The 15,531-nt window shown below is 46.1% G+C and overlaps 2 protein-coding genes across 3 annotated transcripts; one reads left to right on the top strand and one right to left on the bottom strand.

The window, feature by feature from the left end:
- Nucleotides 1-381: 381 nt before the first annotated feature.
- RPAIN (RPA interacting protein) lies at nt 382-3,848 on the bottom strand. 2 transcript variants are annotated; one of them, XM_065647188.1, is made up of 7 exons: nt 3,733-3,848; nt 3,312-3,485; nt 2,292-2,355; nt 1,681-1,795; nt 1,403-1,466; nt 1,161-1,295; nt 382-629 (listed from the first exon to the last, which is right to left on the bottom strand). In XM_065647188.1, exons 1-7 carry the CDS (start codon nt 3,808-3,810, stop codon nt 603-605), a joined length of 657 nt encoding a protein of 218 aa, XP_065503260.1. In that variant the 5' UTR covers nt 3,811-3,848; the 3' UTR covers nt 382-602. The 2 variants fall into 2 exon arrangements, with proteins under 2 accessions (XP_065503260.1, XP_065503259.1); XM_065647187.1 differs by having other exon boundaries at nt 382-600.
- An 86-nt stretch (nt 3,849-3,934) lies between these two features.
- NUP88 (nucleoporin 88) lies at nt 3,935-14,780 on the top strand. The gene is made up of 17 exons (XM_065646973.1): nt 3,935-4,171; nt 5,023-5,192; nt 5,855-5,980; nt 6,195-6,281; nt 6,905-7,081; nt 8,153-8,336; nt 8,794-8,944; nt 9,647-9,745; nt 9,896-9,986; nt 10,687-10,788; nt 11,837-11,995; nt 12,388-12,513; nt 12,799-12,864; nt 13,107-13,187; nt 13,528-13,654; nt 14,051-14,169; nt 14,561-14,780. The coding sequence occupies exons 1-17, from the start codon at nt 3,935-3,937 to the stop codon at nt 14,622-14,624; spliced, it is 2,166 nt and encodes a 721-aa protein (XP_065503045.1). The 3' UTR covers nt 14,625-14,780.
- The last annotated feature ends 751 nt before the right edge of the window (nt 14,781-15,531 follow it).

Here is a 15,531-nt window from a genome sequence, read left to right as displayed (position 1 = left end):
CTAATTATGAATGTGAATCTCATTCTAGAAATCTTGGCTGTCTTTGTGTTAGGGAACAGAACTCAGGGTCTTAAACATCATGTTTGAGGAGCCGTTTTAAAAAGGGATGTGCTGCCGTAACCTATTTTATTAGTATTAATGTAGCTATTTTAGAAAGATGCTGCAGGGAGGCTGGAGCACTGTGGTTCCAGCAGGATGACAGCGAGGCGGCGGCTGCTGCTGGCAAAAGTGCTGCTGCAGGGCAGCAGCTGCGGCCTCTGCTCAAACCGCTGGCTCCAGCTGTTCCCTGAAGGTCATAAATTTAAACAGAAACCAAAGCTGAAGTCCGGTGTGAGCTGTGAGATTACCGCTGCATTGTTAAAGACAACACAAAGGCTGAAATAAACTTAAGTGTTATTTATTTCAAAACATGTACTGTGCCATTAAAAGTGCGAGTCAAGGCAATACTACTGCCTTTTCAAACATATTTTTGACACAGCAGTTACAAGTATATACATAAAAATACTAGCAGCTCTGGGTGGATCGTTAGTCTTGAAGTCCTTCCAGTAAAAAAGCAGCAGCCGAATCAACTTACAGGAGAATTGTCCAGGAGTCACAGACCTTTATGGAAGGTAAGTTGAACAGAGAAGCTATAGCAATATATAAAATGAATTATTAATGTTCAAAACTATTTCAAATGCTCTGCTCCTAACACTGTCTTCCCCGTGCAGGTACACATAGTGATTTTACATAAGCAGGGAAGCTAAGAACATGCCAGCTCTAGCTTGAGCCAAAGGATGGTACGTGTTCTTTAAGATGTATGGGCAAGGCCTTCAGAGGAGGCTTAAACTGAGGTAATTCTAAAAACTTTTCTTCATGAACCACTGATCTGCACAGCTGCTCCACACAAAACTTGGTAGTTGTTGGCTATGGTGTGAAAAAGGTAAAGCACTAAATCTGACAGGTCCTTGAAAGATTCTCTAATCCAGCAGTTAAGGTCAAGTGTGTAATTTGGCTCTTCCTTTTACAGTTACTGGTGGTCAAAAGTAAAACCATTTCCAAGGAAGTTTGTGGAAAACAGCAACACAAACCCCTGGGGGAATCAGTGGCCTTGTGGTTTCTGCCCACATAATTGAGAAGTGGATCCAGGCAGAGATCCCTTCCAGGAACTTGACACTCACCGGACAGCTCATGAGCAGACTGGCTTCCTCCTCCATCCCGCTGGTCACTGTGAACTCGGGGTTGTGAAAGCACCTGTGACTGTGCTCGGTTAGAGTGTGTTCTAGAAGTGCCCGTAGCTTCTCTTCTGTCATATCCTGAGAAACAACAAGTTAAAAGAGATCTTATGCTTAAGCTGCTGCCGGTAGCTCAAAACTGCCTCTTCTCAGCAGAAAAACTTAGTCATAGCTAACGTGCAGCTTACCTGTGTGCTGATGTATAACCCACACTGGCAAAAAACAGAGTGATTCCTCACAGTCAGGTTATTCCTAGAAGGAGCATACAGTGAGCATCATCACAACCACCAGAATGAAGTCAGAATTTAGCAAAAAACCTCTTAGCTTTACGAGATCATTGCTCAGGGTTTTTATTTTGTTGAAGTTCACAGTAACAGCCTGTTTGCCCGCTACCTTTGCCTGTTTCTAAGCCCAAACTGCTGTAGGGGAATGGAGAACCTCATGCCAATGCCAAGGGCTTTCTTACTTTCTACACACTGGGCAGATGACCTTGTCGCTGGCATCCAAGCCATCAAGCATTGCGTTGAGACATTCTTCATCAAACTGCAGGCTCCGCTCGTACTCTTCTATAACCAACTGTTCTGCAATAACACAGCAAAATACCCTCAGGCATCTGTAAGGAACTTAAAGCAGCACATGTGAAGCTGCTAGACAGATGGAGGCTGTGGCAGGCACTAGTTTCTGAATTTTTCTTTCTTTGGATCGGATTTCTACACTTGATGAAATTCCTGTTAAACCATTTTTTCCTATGGCTCAGTCTTTAGCCAGCTTCAAGTGGGTGACCTTCCACTTTCCACCCAGTAATTTAGAAACACTCTAAATTGATTTATACAGGTTCCTACAGCTCCAAAACACCTCAGTGCTGTTTCTCTGGTCTCATTAGCTTGTCACAGACCTTAAAATGCCACTTAAAACTGTCAAAAAGGGTGTCAATGCATTATAGAGGCTACAGGGATTTCTAAGGAGGCTCGTCTGTATCACACGATCTGAGGAGTGCAGCCACAGCTAGTTTGGATTATTACAAAGTCAGGAATATTACAAATCAAGTAGGAGTCAGAAAACACGTAGAGAAATTACCTTGCAAGATCAATTCTTGTTGGATCTCTTCCAGCACTGCTAGTTCATCAGGCTCCTCTAGCATCTGAAAGGGGCATCAGTCAGTGACTCTCCATTCTGGCTACTTGCTCACTTCCAGCACCTGACTGAGCTGTCACTGCATCGTAAATTCACTCTGCTCATTCTTCTGTCTCTATTTGCAAAACCATGCGCACACCATAACCACCTGTGCAGAGCCAGCCATAATGGATCAGAGCAGCCTGACTTGCTTTTTAAAACAAAGTTTTATTCCTGTTCTCAGGAGCAGTCAGTGACAGACCCAGCTCTGAAAACCACAGATGAGGAACCCACCCTGTGCTGTGATTCACACGCAGTTTCTGCAGGAAATAAGGAAGTTCCCCACTCGTGGGCCCAAAGGCGAGTGCTTGCACAGCACAGCACCCCTCACAAGCCGCAGAACCATGAAACCCAAAAGCTCCAAATTTTGCCAACTCCAGCCAGCGAGAGGCTGAAGTTACAGCTGCAGAGAGATCATAGACTAGAACCATAGAATAGTTTGGGTTGAAGGGACCTCCCCAGCTCATCCAGTGCCACCCCTGCCATGAACAGGAACATCTTCACCAGCTCAGGTTGCTCAGAGCCCCGTCCAGCCTGGCCTGGGATGTCTCCAGGGATGGTTCATCCACCACCTCTCTGGCCAACCTGGGCCAGGCTCTCACCACCCTCACTATACATTTTTTCTTTCCTTATATCTAAATCTGCCCTCTTTTAGTTTAAAACCATCAGCCGTTGTCCTGTCACAACAAGCCCTGGCTAAAAAGTCTATCCCCATCTTTCTTATAGGTCCCTTTTAAGTAGGGAAATGCCACAATAAGGTCTCCCTGGAGCTTCTCTTCTCCAGGCTGAACACCCCAACTCTCTCAGCCTGTCCTCCCAGCAGAGCTGTTCCAGCCTCTGACCACCCAGGTGTTTGATCCACCTGCATTATCCCCTCCACACGTTGATGCTGCCGAGCACATGAGCCCCGCAGCTGGTACCGACCTGGCCCAGCGCCTCCTCTCCCGGGCCGCCCGGCAGCCCCTCCTGCAGCCGCTGCCACTCCTGCTCCATCACCTCCCGCACCAGCAGCGCGCCGGGGCCGCACTCTCTGTCCCCGGCCTGTCGGTACCGGTCCAGCAGCTTCGCCCGGCTGCTCCTCAGCCGCTCCATGCAGCGCTGTGGGGGGGGACACAGAGCACATGGCACCCGTTAGTGCCGCGCTGGGGCGGGCGCCGGGGCCCCAGGGCCGGTGGCATCCCGGAGGGGTTGCTCGGCAGCGGGGTGACAGCTGCTGCCGGGGCTCGGGGCCTCGACGGGGCCTCGACCGGCCCACGACAGCTGCGCCGGGCCCCGCAGAGGGGGCTTGGGAAAGGGTTTCGGGAGGCGACCCGGGGCCAAAGGAGCGGGCAGCGCCCGCACTCACCCGGCGGTACGTCTCCTTCCATGGCGGCGCGGCCGGGCCCTTGCACCGAGCGCGGTGCCTCCTCAGCGGCGCCTCCATCGCCCGCCCGCCGGCAGCCGCGGGGCACGCCGGGAAATGTAGTCCCGGCGCGGGAAGTGACGCCGATCGGCGGGCGCGGCCCGATGACGCCCCGGGAGTGGCGCTCGGCGGCTGCGCGGCGGCGATGGCGGCCGAGTGGGGCCCGGCGGAGCGGTGGCGCGCGGCCCTGCCGCAGCACGCGGCGCTGAGCCGCCTCCGCGAGCGCGCTCCCGCCGCCGGCGCGCGCCCGCCCCTCATCCGCGACCTCCTGTTCGGCCTGGACGGCGACATCCTGCTCTGGGACGGCGAGCGCAGCGCCCTCCACGCCATCGCCCTCCGCCGCCTCGGCGGGCCCGACCCCGCCGGCCTCAGCCGGTACCAGGTGCGGCCCGGCGCTGAGGGGGGTTGTGGGGGGCTCAGGGAGCGGCAGCGGGGCGGTGGTGACAGGAGCGGGCTGAGGGGGCCGGTCCCCGGAGGCCACGGCCCGGGGCGGGTTCCGCTCCCGCCCGCTGTCCGGGGGTCTTTCCTCAGAGAAACCCGTCGGTTTGTGCTCGGCTGTGGCCGGAGACAAGTTTTTGCCTCATTCTTTGCTTTGTATCCGCTGTGTAAATCACTATCCTGAAGGGAAACTGCCAAGTTAACGTATGCAGTGATTAAGTTGTAAAAGCCGTACCCATCATTAACCGATTGGCATGAGATAAATCCTTTCTGACCACCTGCAAGACCAGGGCTATTTTCAAGTTTTAGATGCTTCTGCATGACGAGAAGGAGACAGAAGATTAAGTGATACATTGCTTAGAAGCAGAGTTCTTAGCTTATATTTAACTAATAATTAGTAGATGTAGGTTAGAAACTAAACAATTATATCTAACATCTTCAATTATTTCTTAGTATATTTCTTAGTATGTCAAAATTTTCAAAAATTGTAATACATATGTAATAGTTACGTGAATATAAGCAACGCAAGAGCATCCAGTCTTTGGAGCACTTATGGAGGATCATCCCCAGTGTTCCCCAGCGCTGATAAAATAAAGAATGCCTCTTAACAGTATCATTGACTCTGCTGTTAAGTTTATTTTTTCGTTTCAGTCCAAAGTCCAGACACGCCACACTCCGTGAGCGCTTTTGATGGCTTGTGCAGGGACAGGAGTTGCACTTGATGATCCTTGTGGGTCCCTTCCAGCTCAGAACATTCTATGATTCTGTGCTTAACTGCAACATTTGTATTTTCAGACCCTTATCTGCATAAACCCGCCCTTTTTCGAGGTGTATCAGACGCTGTTAAGCCCCACGCAGCATCATGTGGCGCTCATCGGTACAAAGGGGCTCATGGTGCTGGAGCTGCCCAAGCGCTGGGGGAAGAACTCGGAGTTTGAAGGTGGGAAATCCACGGTGAACTGTAGGTGGGTGAGACCGCAGGCGGTTAACGACGTCCTTGTCCTGGTCCTCGACAGCTTTTCCTCTCTTGGGGTCACACAGATGTGGAAGATATTGGATATTAGCAAAAATTTCTTCCTGGAAGGGGTTGTTGGGCATTGGAACAGGCTGCCCAGGGCAGTGGTTGTGTCACCATCCCTGGAGGGGTTTAAAAGATGTGTAGATGAGGTTCTTAGGGACATGGGTTAGTGCCAGATTTAGGTTATCGTTGAACTTGATAATCTTAAGGGTTTCTTCCAACCAAAATGATTCTATGATCCTGTGAAGACACTGGTTGTATTTGGGTTGTAGGGACAACCACAAATTTTATTTTGGCTTGGGGACTTGCTGGTTGTCAAGTTCCCCAAATAAACGACCTAAACTTGTTGCAAATGCTTAGGAGCAAGGTGTTCCTCTGTAGTGTTCTCTAACCTTTCTGGGGTCCTTTAGCTGTAGTAGCTAAAAGCGCCTGTCCTTATGGAAATAGCAAAGGGCTTCAAGTTAAAGCTGTCCCTCCAACTCTAAGAATAATGCAGCTAATGGCTTTGAAACCTTTTAATTTGATTTATGGCTCCTCTTGCCCCCGCTTCCCTTTAGAAGTAACTTCTGTGCTTCTTGTAACGGTGCAGATTTCTGCTTTGTGTTTCAGCACTATTCCTATTGCGGAAAGGTTCTTCACAAGCTCAACATCTCTGACTTTAAAACATGCTGCCTGGTATCCCTGTGAGACATTAGAGCCCCACATTGTCCTCTTGACTTCGGATAACACTATAAGGTAAAACCTGTTCGTAGTTGATTGTATTTGGGGTTTTTTTTGTCATACCCAGTCTGATTTTTTACCAGATATTTGTGTCCTGCCATTCTTACCAGATTACCAGTAAAAATTAGAATGGGAGAAACTTTAGATTGATACAATTTGGTGTTCCTGCATCAGCAGGGACATGCGCGACTGCCAGCTGAACAGACTCGCTGCTCTTTCTTTCTTCCAGGTTTTACAGTCTGAAGGTGCCGCAGACGCCCATCAAAGTGATTGCTCTTTCTGACACTGAGGAGGAGACTCTCACGATCAAAAAGGGGTTTGTGTGGCTTTATTTTTAATTGCTTTTGACAGAATAAGCTCTGCACTCTTACTTGTGTTTTTAATGAATAAGTGATAAATTCCCCCAAAATCTGATGTGAATTTTCTCAGGGCTTCTTCCTAGCACAGTAGCTGCACTTTTTAAAAAGAAAAAAAAATCTGTTTGCTCCATTTTTTTAAAAGAAAGCAGGAATAAACTATACAGCCTAGTGTTTGTTAGAGTAGTCATTTGAAAAATACACATTGTCTTTAAGATGGAGTCAAAAAGGGCTTTTTGAGTGAGGAGTTTAGAAAATAGATAATCTTTTTATTTCCTTCTTGGCCTAATTTAAAAGGAAAAACTGGACAGTCTGTGCTAGTGAAGTCACAGACTGATGCACCACACATGAAATACCAGTACGGGTTCCTCTTTTATCCTGTGAACCTGGGCTGGCTGGCGGCTGCCCTGCAGAAATGAGGTACTCTAGGAATAATATTACTTGCGTGCTTTTGCTGCTGAGAATAGTACGTGTGAAAGGACAGAGGGACAGGTGTTCAGCAGTGATTTGTCAGCACGTACCCAGGTAAATAGTTGTTTTCTCACGACTGCAGCTGACCTCAGGTCTTGTGACTTGTCCCCAGGAGAGCCTACACAGCGTCGCTGGGAGAGACCGCCGTGGCCTTTGACTTTGGCCCGCTAGTGCCCGTCCCAAGGAACATTCTTGGGCAGCGAGGGCGTGACGAAGTGTTGGCCTATCCGCTCTACATTCTGTATGAAAATGGAGAGACGTTCCTCACGTACATCAGCCTGCTCCAGAGGTAGGATCCCCTTCATCCTCCGGTTTCACAGGTGTGTGTATGTTTGTACAACGTTAGAGTTGGAGAGCCGTTGCTCAGCGTGGCTGGGACTCTGTAATGGAGGCTGGGCTGAGTTTTATTGTATTGCAGCCTGGTTTACTTCTTTGTGGCAGTGCTAAGAGACTGAAATGCAAGAATAGTGTGACATCCTTTTTCATCCAGATGTTAAGGGTGCAGTTTCCACTGCTGAGAATCCACTGTCTACAATCAGAAATTTGAAATGAAGACACCAGACTATTAAAAGATTGGTGGGTTTGAGGCTGTTTATCAGGTGTATTTTTGGGCCTTCACAGCGCAGACACTCTTAGCTTTGGATGAGGCTGAAAGAGCCAGAGGCAACTTGGGAAAAGAAATATTTTAAGATCATAGAGGGTTTGCAGGCATATTCTGTAATGAAAGGTCAAGAATGTGAATCAAGAGTACAAAAATGATACAAGAAAAAAACACTTCAGAAAACTGAGAAGATGGTGGAAAACTGACAAGTTAGATGTAGTGTAACCGAATATTAAAATGCGTGGTATTTAGGTTAGAAACTGTTTGTGCTGTTTGTGTCTGCATGTGAAATAATGCAGCTTTGAGCAGATCCTGTGTGTAGGCCATAAAATGGGCTTAGGCCTTCAAAAGTTCTCCCTAGGGAAATGCCAGGCCACAAAATGCTGCTTGTGACTTGCTTTACTAAGCAAGAAAACGATTAAGTGATAAAGAGAATTAAGTTGAACTTTCCGTGATCACTTTGTGTTCTTGTATGAAAATGTTTCCTCTTGAATTTGTTGAAATGTAGCTTGGTTGCTTTCAAAGCATAAAGCGTTTTTACTGAGCTCCTGTTTCTTCTCTGAGATCTCTACTGAGAGACTCCAAGTCTGTAGGAGTGCGGGTTGCTGCTAACGGAAATTAAACACAACTGCAAACCACCGAGGGTTTTTTATGATCTTTATTTTGTAGTTATTGTCCAGAGAACTCCTGCAGGCAGCTGTGGGGAACTCTGCTTCCACACCTTGTGTTGTGAATGTTGTGAACACATCTTTATTCCAGCACGGGGAGCCTGGGCAAGCTGCTTGGCCCTCTGCCCATGCACCCTGCGGCAGAAGACAACTACGGCTACGACGCCTGCGCTGTCCTATGCCTGCCCTGTGTCCCAAACATCCTGGTGATCGCCACGGAGTCAGGAATGCTGTACCACTGCGTGGTGCTGGATGGAGAAGAGGATGAGGAGCAGGTACTTTGTTTTTTGGGTTTTTTTCTGTACACATTTTTGTTTCTTTAGTCAGAGTTCCTGGCTGCAGGATGGCAGCATGCCTGGAAGGGAATGCCAGGTGCCAAAGCTGCATTCTTTGGTACTGAGGTAGCGAGTCTTCCTTCTGTTCCAGCCAGTCCCTGTGATTTCTGATGCTTTCATTTTAAAAATCAGTTTTGTGTATCCTGATGGTAGATGCGTTTTTGATCAAACTTTGAACTATTATTATTATTATTATTAACTATTTTAAAGAGAATCTTCTAAGAAGAAACCCTGTTTCAGAGATAATTTTTTTAAGGGAAAAAAAAAAAAGGACTCGAACTACTTTCCCTGACAATTAATACTCTTGCCTAGATTATGTAAGTCTTTCTTGATGCTGTTTATGTTGGCTTTTCTATTTTAAATGATGTCTGATGGAAGAATTCAATGGTCTTTACAGTCAGAAAAGTCATGGGACCCAAGATCCGATCTTATTCCTTCCCTGTATGTGTTTGAATGTGTTGAGCTGGAACTTGCACTGAAACTGGCTTCAGGAGATGAAGAGGAACCTTTGGAGTCTGATTTCTCTTGCCCAATCAAACTGCATCGAGGTAGGGTGGTTGTTCAGGTTGTTGGCTTTTACTTGCTTTTTCTCATGCGTTTAGGATCAAGGTTTTTACAAATTATCTTTGGTGTCAAATGGTTTTGGAATAAGGGTTTGTCTGATGTCTTCAGTAAAGCTGTGGCAAGAGGAGGCTGGGGACGTGCTGGAGAGTTCACTCGAGGGCAGGTTACAGACGGTCACACAATACTAAATTCTTTCAGCTGTGGCTGATGAAGTAGAAGTTGTTGCACCTGTGATGACCTGTGTACCTAAGCAAGTGCTGTGGGGGTGGTCATCCGGAAGGAAGAATTGGTACCTGCTTATTAGAGCACCCAATGCAGTTGTGGGGCAGGAGGTTGGGTTGGATGAACTTTGGGTGTTTCTGAACAAGCAGCTTGTCAGAATGCTGGTGTCCTGGCTTCCCCTGAGCTTCCCCTTAAAATCTAGTGGACTGATAGAGATGCGGTGTGAGAGGAATAGTTCAAAACATTTCATCAGGTATTTCAAGTGTAAATTGATTTTATGCAGAGCTGTAACAACATGGCTAATGCATTTGGCTGAATTTTTGGATGGAGACAAGTTAGTACTTGCAACAAGATGTTAATGCCGACTGGACAGTAAGTTGATCCACGTGTTCAACAATGCAAGTTTGCAGGTTGAGTTTTTCTCAGTTCGGTGCCGTCTCCTGCATTTGCTATTTACATTTCAGATCCAAAGTGTCCCTCTCGGTACCACTGCACACACGAGGCTGGTGTCCACAGCGTGGGGCTGACGTGGATCAATAAACTGCACAAATTCCTTGGTTCAGGTGAGTGGCGAGACACTATTGCGTGTAGAGGGAAGAGTGTACTGTCGAACACTGACGTTTTGCTAGTACCACGTTGGTGGATGTGGGTAATAGTGAGAATCCCTTAGGCTGACAAGTGGATCTCATGCACTGTGACAAATCTCTTTGTAGATGAAGAAGACAAAGACAGTTTACAAGAGCTGGGAGCAGAACAGAAGTGCTTTGTTGAACATATTCTTTGTACAAAACCATTGCCATGCAGGTAAACGCCAAACCCTTTCTATTGCTTCCAAATCAGTGAGTTGCTACAGACAATGTTTATGATTTGCCCTCTTTTGCTGCATTCTCGCCATTAAAAATAAGGAACTCGGCCTAACAGAATTCAAATAATACAAATAAGCAGTTTATGCATCAGGATTCTTGATGCACAGTTAGGGAAGTAAGCTAAATTCCTGTGCTACTGTCTGAAAACCATCTGTCAAACCAGCAGAAATCTTTATTTCTATTTACTTGACCCTGGACGACTCTGAGGCTTGATTTGTCTGTTTTGAATGCTGACATGTTCCTTTTACCCACTTGTTACAGATCAAAATAATGCCTCGAAAGAACATCTGATTTTCTTTAAGCTTAGTCAGACTTAAGATGCATCATTTGCTGGGCTTTGTAATATACCTTTATCTGCTTCATTTTTTTTACTTTTATAAGGCCTAATCACATTTATAGACTGCTATGTATTAAATACTGTGAAAATACAGAAAAAAATGTTTATTAATAGGTTATAAGTCATCTAATCTTAGTCAGTACATGGTGAATCTCCAGTGGCGTTAGTAGTTACAAGGGAGAGGCCTTTTGGAGCAAGCGTTGCCACAGCGAGAGCTTTTCCAAAAGAGTGGCCTTGCACAACAGCTTCAGGAACAAAGAACTGGTTTAACCGCATAATTCTTGTGTTTCCTTCTCTTCAGGCAACCTGCTCCCATCAGAGGATTTTGGATTGTTTCTGACATCCTGGGACCCACAATGATCTGCATCACAAACACCTACGAGTGTATTACAAGGCCTCTCTTGTATGTTGTTAATTGGTTTGAAATCTGTGATTGTTGCAGGAAAAGGATCTCAGGATATTATTTTTTAATTATCGTTCTTTTAATCCTTTTGCCCCAGACTTCTGCACCTCTTAGGGCACAGGCTGAAGTTTGCCTTCCGAACAGCCCCTGGCTGAGCACTTGAGCGTTATTGTAGTAATTTACTACTGATAAGGTCTTTGTAGGGGATATAATTAATCTATATCACTTTTAATGGGTATTAGGACAAGAGTTGCATCAGAAGGTTCTTGATGGTATTTCTGGTTTTTTTTTTTCTTTTTTTTTTCTTGATTTTTATAATAAGGGAACCTGCAAATCAGAAATTAATTTACAGATTCTTAATAGGCACCTAAGTTATGTTTGCATGAAAGGGGAAAAAAAGTGGCTTCTTAAATTGCTTTGAAGTAGTGGGATTTTCCTATGCTTTTCCAGAGCAGCTTTACTTTGGGGGTGGTGGGAGAGATATGGACTAGTGTGGTAGATTCCATTCTGCACAATTAAGTGAACACAGTGAGAGGAGGGCACTATTTTCAGTTTATTTCTTGCCGAGAACACTGTTTAATGTATGACAGGTACCTTCAGCAGAGTTAGCATTAATGTCAGGTTTTCTTACAGACCTATTATAATTATTGTTATTTTAAAAACTATTTCTGCAGAATTCCTAAGTAACTTTTTCTTACGGCTCTTTTAAACCCCATTATCTGAAATTACATAGGTGTACAGTGACCAAGCAGGTGTTGTTTGCTTTGTTATGGAACTTCCTTCTCCTTAAGTAAAAGGATATTTATGATTCTTGCAGTTTCAGCTGTGGCCAAACAGAAAGATGTGGGGCTGTGAGCTCCCCCAATCTTGTCTAGAGCTGGATTTACCACATCATTGAAATATTTTCTGTTGGAACACTCGTGACTTACTGCTGTAATACATTAATTCCACAGCGGATGAGTTCCTCACTTTACAATTTAAACTCTGATGTGGTTTAATTTTTTTTCTGGTTTAAACTGGCATTCTCCAATGCAATGTTCTGTGGTAGGAGTACAGTCCATCCTGCATCCCCTCCCCTGCTGTGTACCAGAGAGGACAAAGATGTTGCTGTTTCCCCTCTCCGCATCCTGGCCGAGTCCCAGCACTCCTTTGAGAAGCACATCCGCAGCATCCTGCAGCGCAGCTCTGCCAACCCCTTGCTCCTCAAGTAAGGAAATGTGTTTTCCTGGGGGCGATCCTCAGGAATCCTGTGTGTTCATCAGCTCCTGATGGAACAGCACGTGAGCTGGGACATAGCAAGAACAGGGATGATGGAGGTTGGAAGGGGGATCATCTTGCTGCAGCCCCTGGCTCAAAGCGGGGCTGACCTCAGCTGATTTGGTTGTTCATCACTTGTCCCATTGGGCTTGAGTATCTTAAGATATCTTGGGATTTCCTCACGTAAGAAAAATTATTTATAACAAAGAGATTTAATTATATTAATAGTCCCTTCCATAACTGAACCCTCAGAGTGCTTACTATAAATCCTGGGAGCTGTTCGGCCTTTCAAAGGAATACAATCGAGCAGGGCTGCAAAAACCTGTCTCTTATATTTTGAAGGTCTGCGGATAAAGATGCTGCTCCTCCCCCTGAAGAATGTCTGCAGCTCCTGAGCAGAACCACGCAAGTGTTCAGAGAGGAGTACATACTGAAACAGGACCTGGCCAAAGAGGAAATTCAGCAAAGGTGAGACAAACCCTTGGAACTACCTGCCGTGCAGTGTCTCTGAAACAACAGCACTCAGTACCGAGCACTAAACCTTAACTAAGCCTCTGCTGCTTCAGATTAGTTATTTATATTATAAAGTTAGGAAAAAATGGGAGGAGTTTGTTCTCAGCACTGCCTATTTTTCAGTGTCTTTAGTTCTTTGTACTCCTAGGAGCATTATTCACTTCTGTCATGTTTTCTGTGTGGCCTAAATCCCAATTGCTGTTGTGGGCAGTTTGGTTTTATGTATGTTTTTATTTTAAGAGTGAAGCTGCTGTGGGGACAGAAGAAGAAACAACTGGAAGATCTTAGTTACTGTCGGGAAGAAAGGTGAGTACAATCTGTCTGCTTTTATCAAGTCAAACATGAGGAATGATGCACCTCTGCGCAAAAAGTACTTTATGCGGGTCCTGTGTGAAACTGGGGAGAAGCAAATGCATTTCCAGCTGTAGTGAAGCTGTAGGTTCAGTCCCTGCTCCAGCTGGCTTGTTTGGGCTCCTCGTCCCATTTCTACACACAGACCACTGTGCCTGTAAATCTAAAGTAAATAAACATTTCTCACTTGCATAAAGGAAAAGTTTGCGGGAAATGGCTGAGCGTTTGGCTGACAAGTATGAGGAAGCCAAAGAGAAGCAAGAAGATATTATGAACAGGTGAGTGCAAACTACGCTGTTTCATTGCGGGTCCCGTTCTGTGATGTAAAGTTTGCGAGTGTGGTAGGACAAGAGTGTGTGGGAGGTGCCACTCTGATTTGTGATTCCAGGCTTCTGAAATTCTCGTTGTGGGGCGCGGGTGATTTTTCAGCACCGCTTTAGGTCTTAGACTGAGTCAGCTTCCCCTCAGAAATGCTCTGTGAGAGCAACTGAAAGAGGAAAGTGAAGGCTGGAGCCCCTAGGACTCAGGAAGTGACACAAGTGCAAGGGTGTTGGTGACTCGGCGTAACTGGTCACATAGTAAGTTAACTCAGCAACATTACTTGCTTTGTCCATGAAGGATGAAGAAAGTGCTTCGGAGTTTCCACTCTCAGCTTCCTGTTCTGTCAGACAGTGAGAGAGACATGAGGAAGGAACTGCAGACGATACACGACCAGCTGCAGCACCTGAGCAACGCGATCCGACAGGTGAGATAAGGAATCTGGCTGGCGGGTTATCGACACCACCTCCCACCCAATGGCCGTGCAGATGGAAAGTACCCCTCCCGAAAGAGCAAACTGGTACTTGTGTTAAATCAGCAACAACACACTAAAATAACTTCTGGTCCTTGTTGGTAATATAGACAGAACCTCTGCAACCCAGTATAAGCTCTGAGAAAGTCGACACACCTTCCTCAGCCTCAGCACTAACTTTCTCTTCTCTTTGTGGGACAAAGTGTGCAAAGGCAAGCAAATTTTAAGCCAAAAAGAACTGGTATTTATTGCAGTATGGCCCACCAGTTTGTAACTCTTAACAAGCTTTCACTTCAGCAGGCAGCACCAACACTGACTGGGCTCTTTCTTCTTTTTGCATGTGACTTCCAGGTGAAGATGAAGAAGGAATACCAGCAGAAGAAGATGGAAAAGGGCACCAGCCCCCGGAAACCCAGCATCACCCTCAGTGCCTACCAGAGCCAGTGCATCCAAACCGTCCTGAGGGAAGAGTAAGTTTGAGCTGGATTCCCCCCTAGACCTCCAGCCCTGACACGCACATGAGTGATTCTGCCTGGTTTCAGGGTCTGATTGAAGCTCTGTGCTGCCGGAGGGGGCGGCTGAGCCACCAGCTGCAGCTTGTTGAGGTGGCCTAAGGCATAAAGTGTGCCAGCTTGTGACAGCAGCACTGGCCACCTTGTGCTGCTATTAAATTAAATCTGCTTTTAAGTCTGCATTTTGCCTGAGGATCTGTTGGCAGTTTGTACTCAGCCTCTAATTAACAAAATGACTTGCAACTGTTCTCTCATTCCCTGCTTCTGCCATATGAACTGTTTTCCTTCCTGATCAGTTTTGAGCAAAAATGACTTGCAGCCTTTTCACTTGAATTTATTTTTCTTGAAGGGGGGAACACATAAGGGAAATGGTAAAACAGATCAACGACATCAGAAACCACGTGAACTTCTAACACGTCCACAGCAAGGAACCTACACCGAAAGGCTGGACAAGCTTTAATTTTCCCTGGTATTTCCGCTTGTATATTTAACATTTGTACGTTGACCAATCTGCCTTTTGCTTATTATTTTGTAAAGATGGACTGTGAAATAAAATACTTTTGATAAGACTCCTTACATGCTGTGTCTTTCTGCTTTTCTCCGGGGAAGGAGACTGTGCAGCAGGTATTTCAAACCTGAAATATGTTTTAGCACGATACTTGCAGCTTGCTCGGGAGTGGGAGAATTGCCCGGGGGGACCCTGGAACCATCTCATACTGCAGGGAAGGTCTGTGGCACAAGGCGGAGTAGAAAGACCAGAGAAGCGCGCACACTTCAGCAGCTCTTTTTAATTTGGAACACTTTCTTCATAAAGGACACACCTTCAACACAGTTAACAAATGGTTACACTTGAATCCTGAGGACAGCAGAATTCTACACCCACGATTGCACAGGACACCAATGGCTCGGTTCACCAGAATGCAGTATTAACTTCCAAACACTCGGTTTGCCTTTAGCAAAAGATGGCACTGGAGTCCCTTTTGACATTAAAAGGCCAATTATTTATCTGCTGTAGACAAACCCTAGTGGACAATAAATAACTTGTCCCCTCCCCCAGCCCTTAGAAAAGGTGACACAATCGAGCTCAGTTTTGAAAAGTCGTACTGCACGCTACAAAAGGGGCACGGTAAGAGGTGCCCAAGAGAGCTGTAAGGAAAGGAGGGGGCTGTTAGTACCTGTTAGGTAACAAGGTTACCAGACATGCTGCAAGAACACTTGGTTTTTGTACAGATTAAGACTATACAAGTATAGGAATGCATACAAAACCGGATCTCATCCCTTTTACAGCCTCTGTGAACAGAATCCAGGTTTCTAATCCAT

Source organism: Caloenas nicobarica, chromosome 17 (assembly GCF_036013445.1).
Source record: "Caloenas nicobarica isolate bCalNic1 chromosome 17, bCalNic1.hap1, whole genome shotgun sequence".
NCBI classification, from domain to species: domain Eukaryota; kingdom Metazoa; phylum Chordata; class Aves; order Columbiformes; family Columbidae; genus Caloenas; species Caloenas nicobarica.
The sequence above is the reverse complement of the archived record's forward strand: the minus strand, read 5'-3'. Positions and strand labels throughout refer to the sequence as shown.

Excerpts from the sequence above, each read along its gene's own strand:
- NUP88 (XM_065646973.1), top strand. The coding sequence starts at position 3,935 with ATGGCGGCCGAGTGGGGCCCGGCGGAGCGGTGGCGCGCGGCCCTGCCG. Across the intron at positions 5,981-6,194 it reads ACTTCGGATAACACTATAAG|GTTTTACAGTCTGAAGGTGC; the intron begins GTAAAACCTGTT and ends TCTTTCTTCCAG. Across the intron at positions 12,865-13,106 it reads AGTTACTGTCGGGAAGAAAG|GAAAAGTTTGCGGGAAATGG; the intron begins GTGAGTACAATC and ends ACTTGCATAAAG.
- RPAIN (XM_065647187.1), bottom strand. The coding sequence starts at position 3,810 with ATGGAGGCGCCGCTGAGGAGGCACCGCGCTCGGTGCAAGGGCCCGGCC. Across the intron at positions 3,486-3,732 it reads GGAAGGAGACGTACCGCCGG|CGCTGCATGGAGCGGCTGAG; the intron begins GTGAGTGCGGGC and ends CCCCCCCCACAG. Across the intron at positions 1,296-1,402 it reads GGTTATACATCAGCACACAG|GATATGACAGAAGAGAAGCT; the intron begins GTAAGCTGCACG and ends GTTGTTTCTCAG.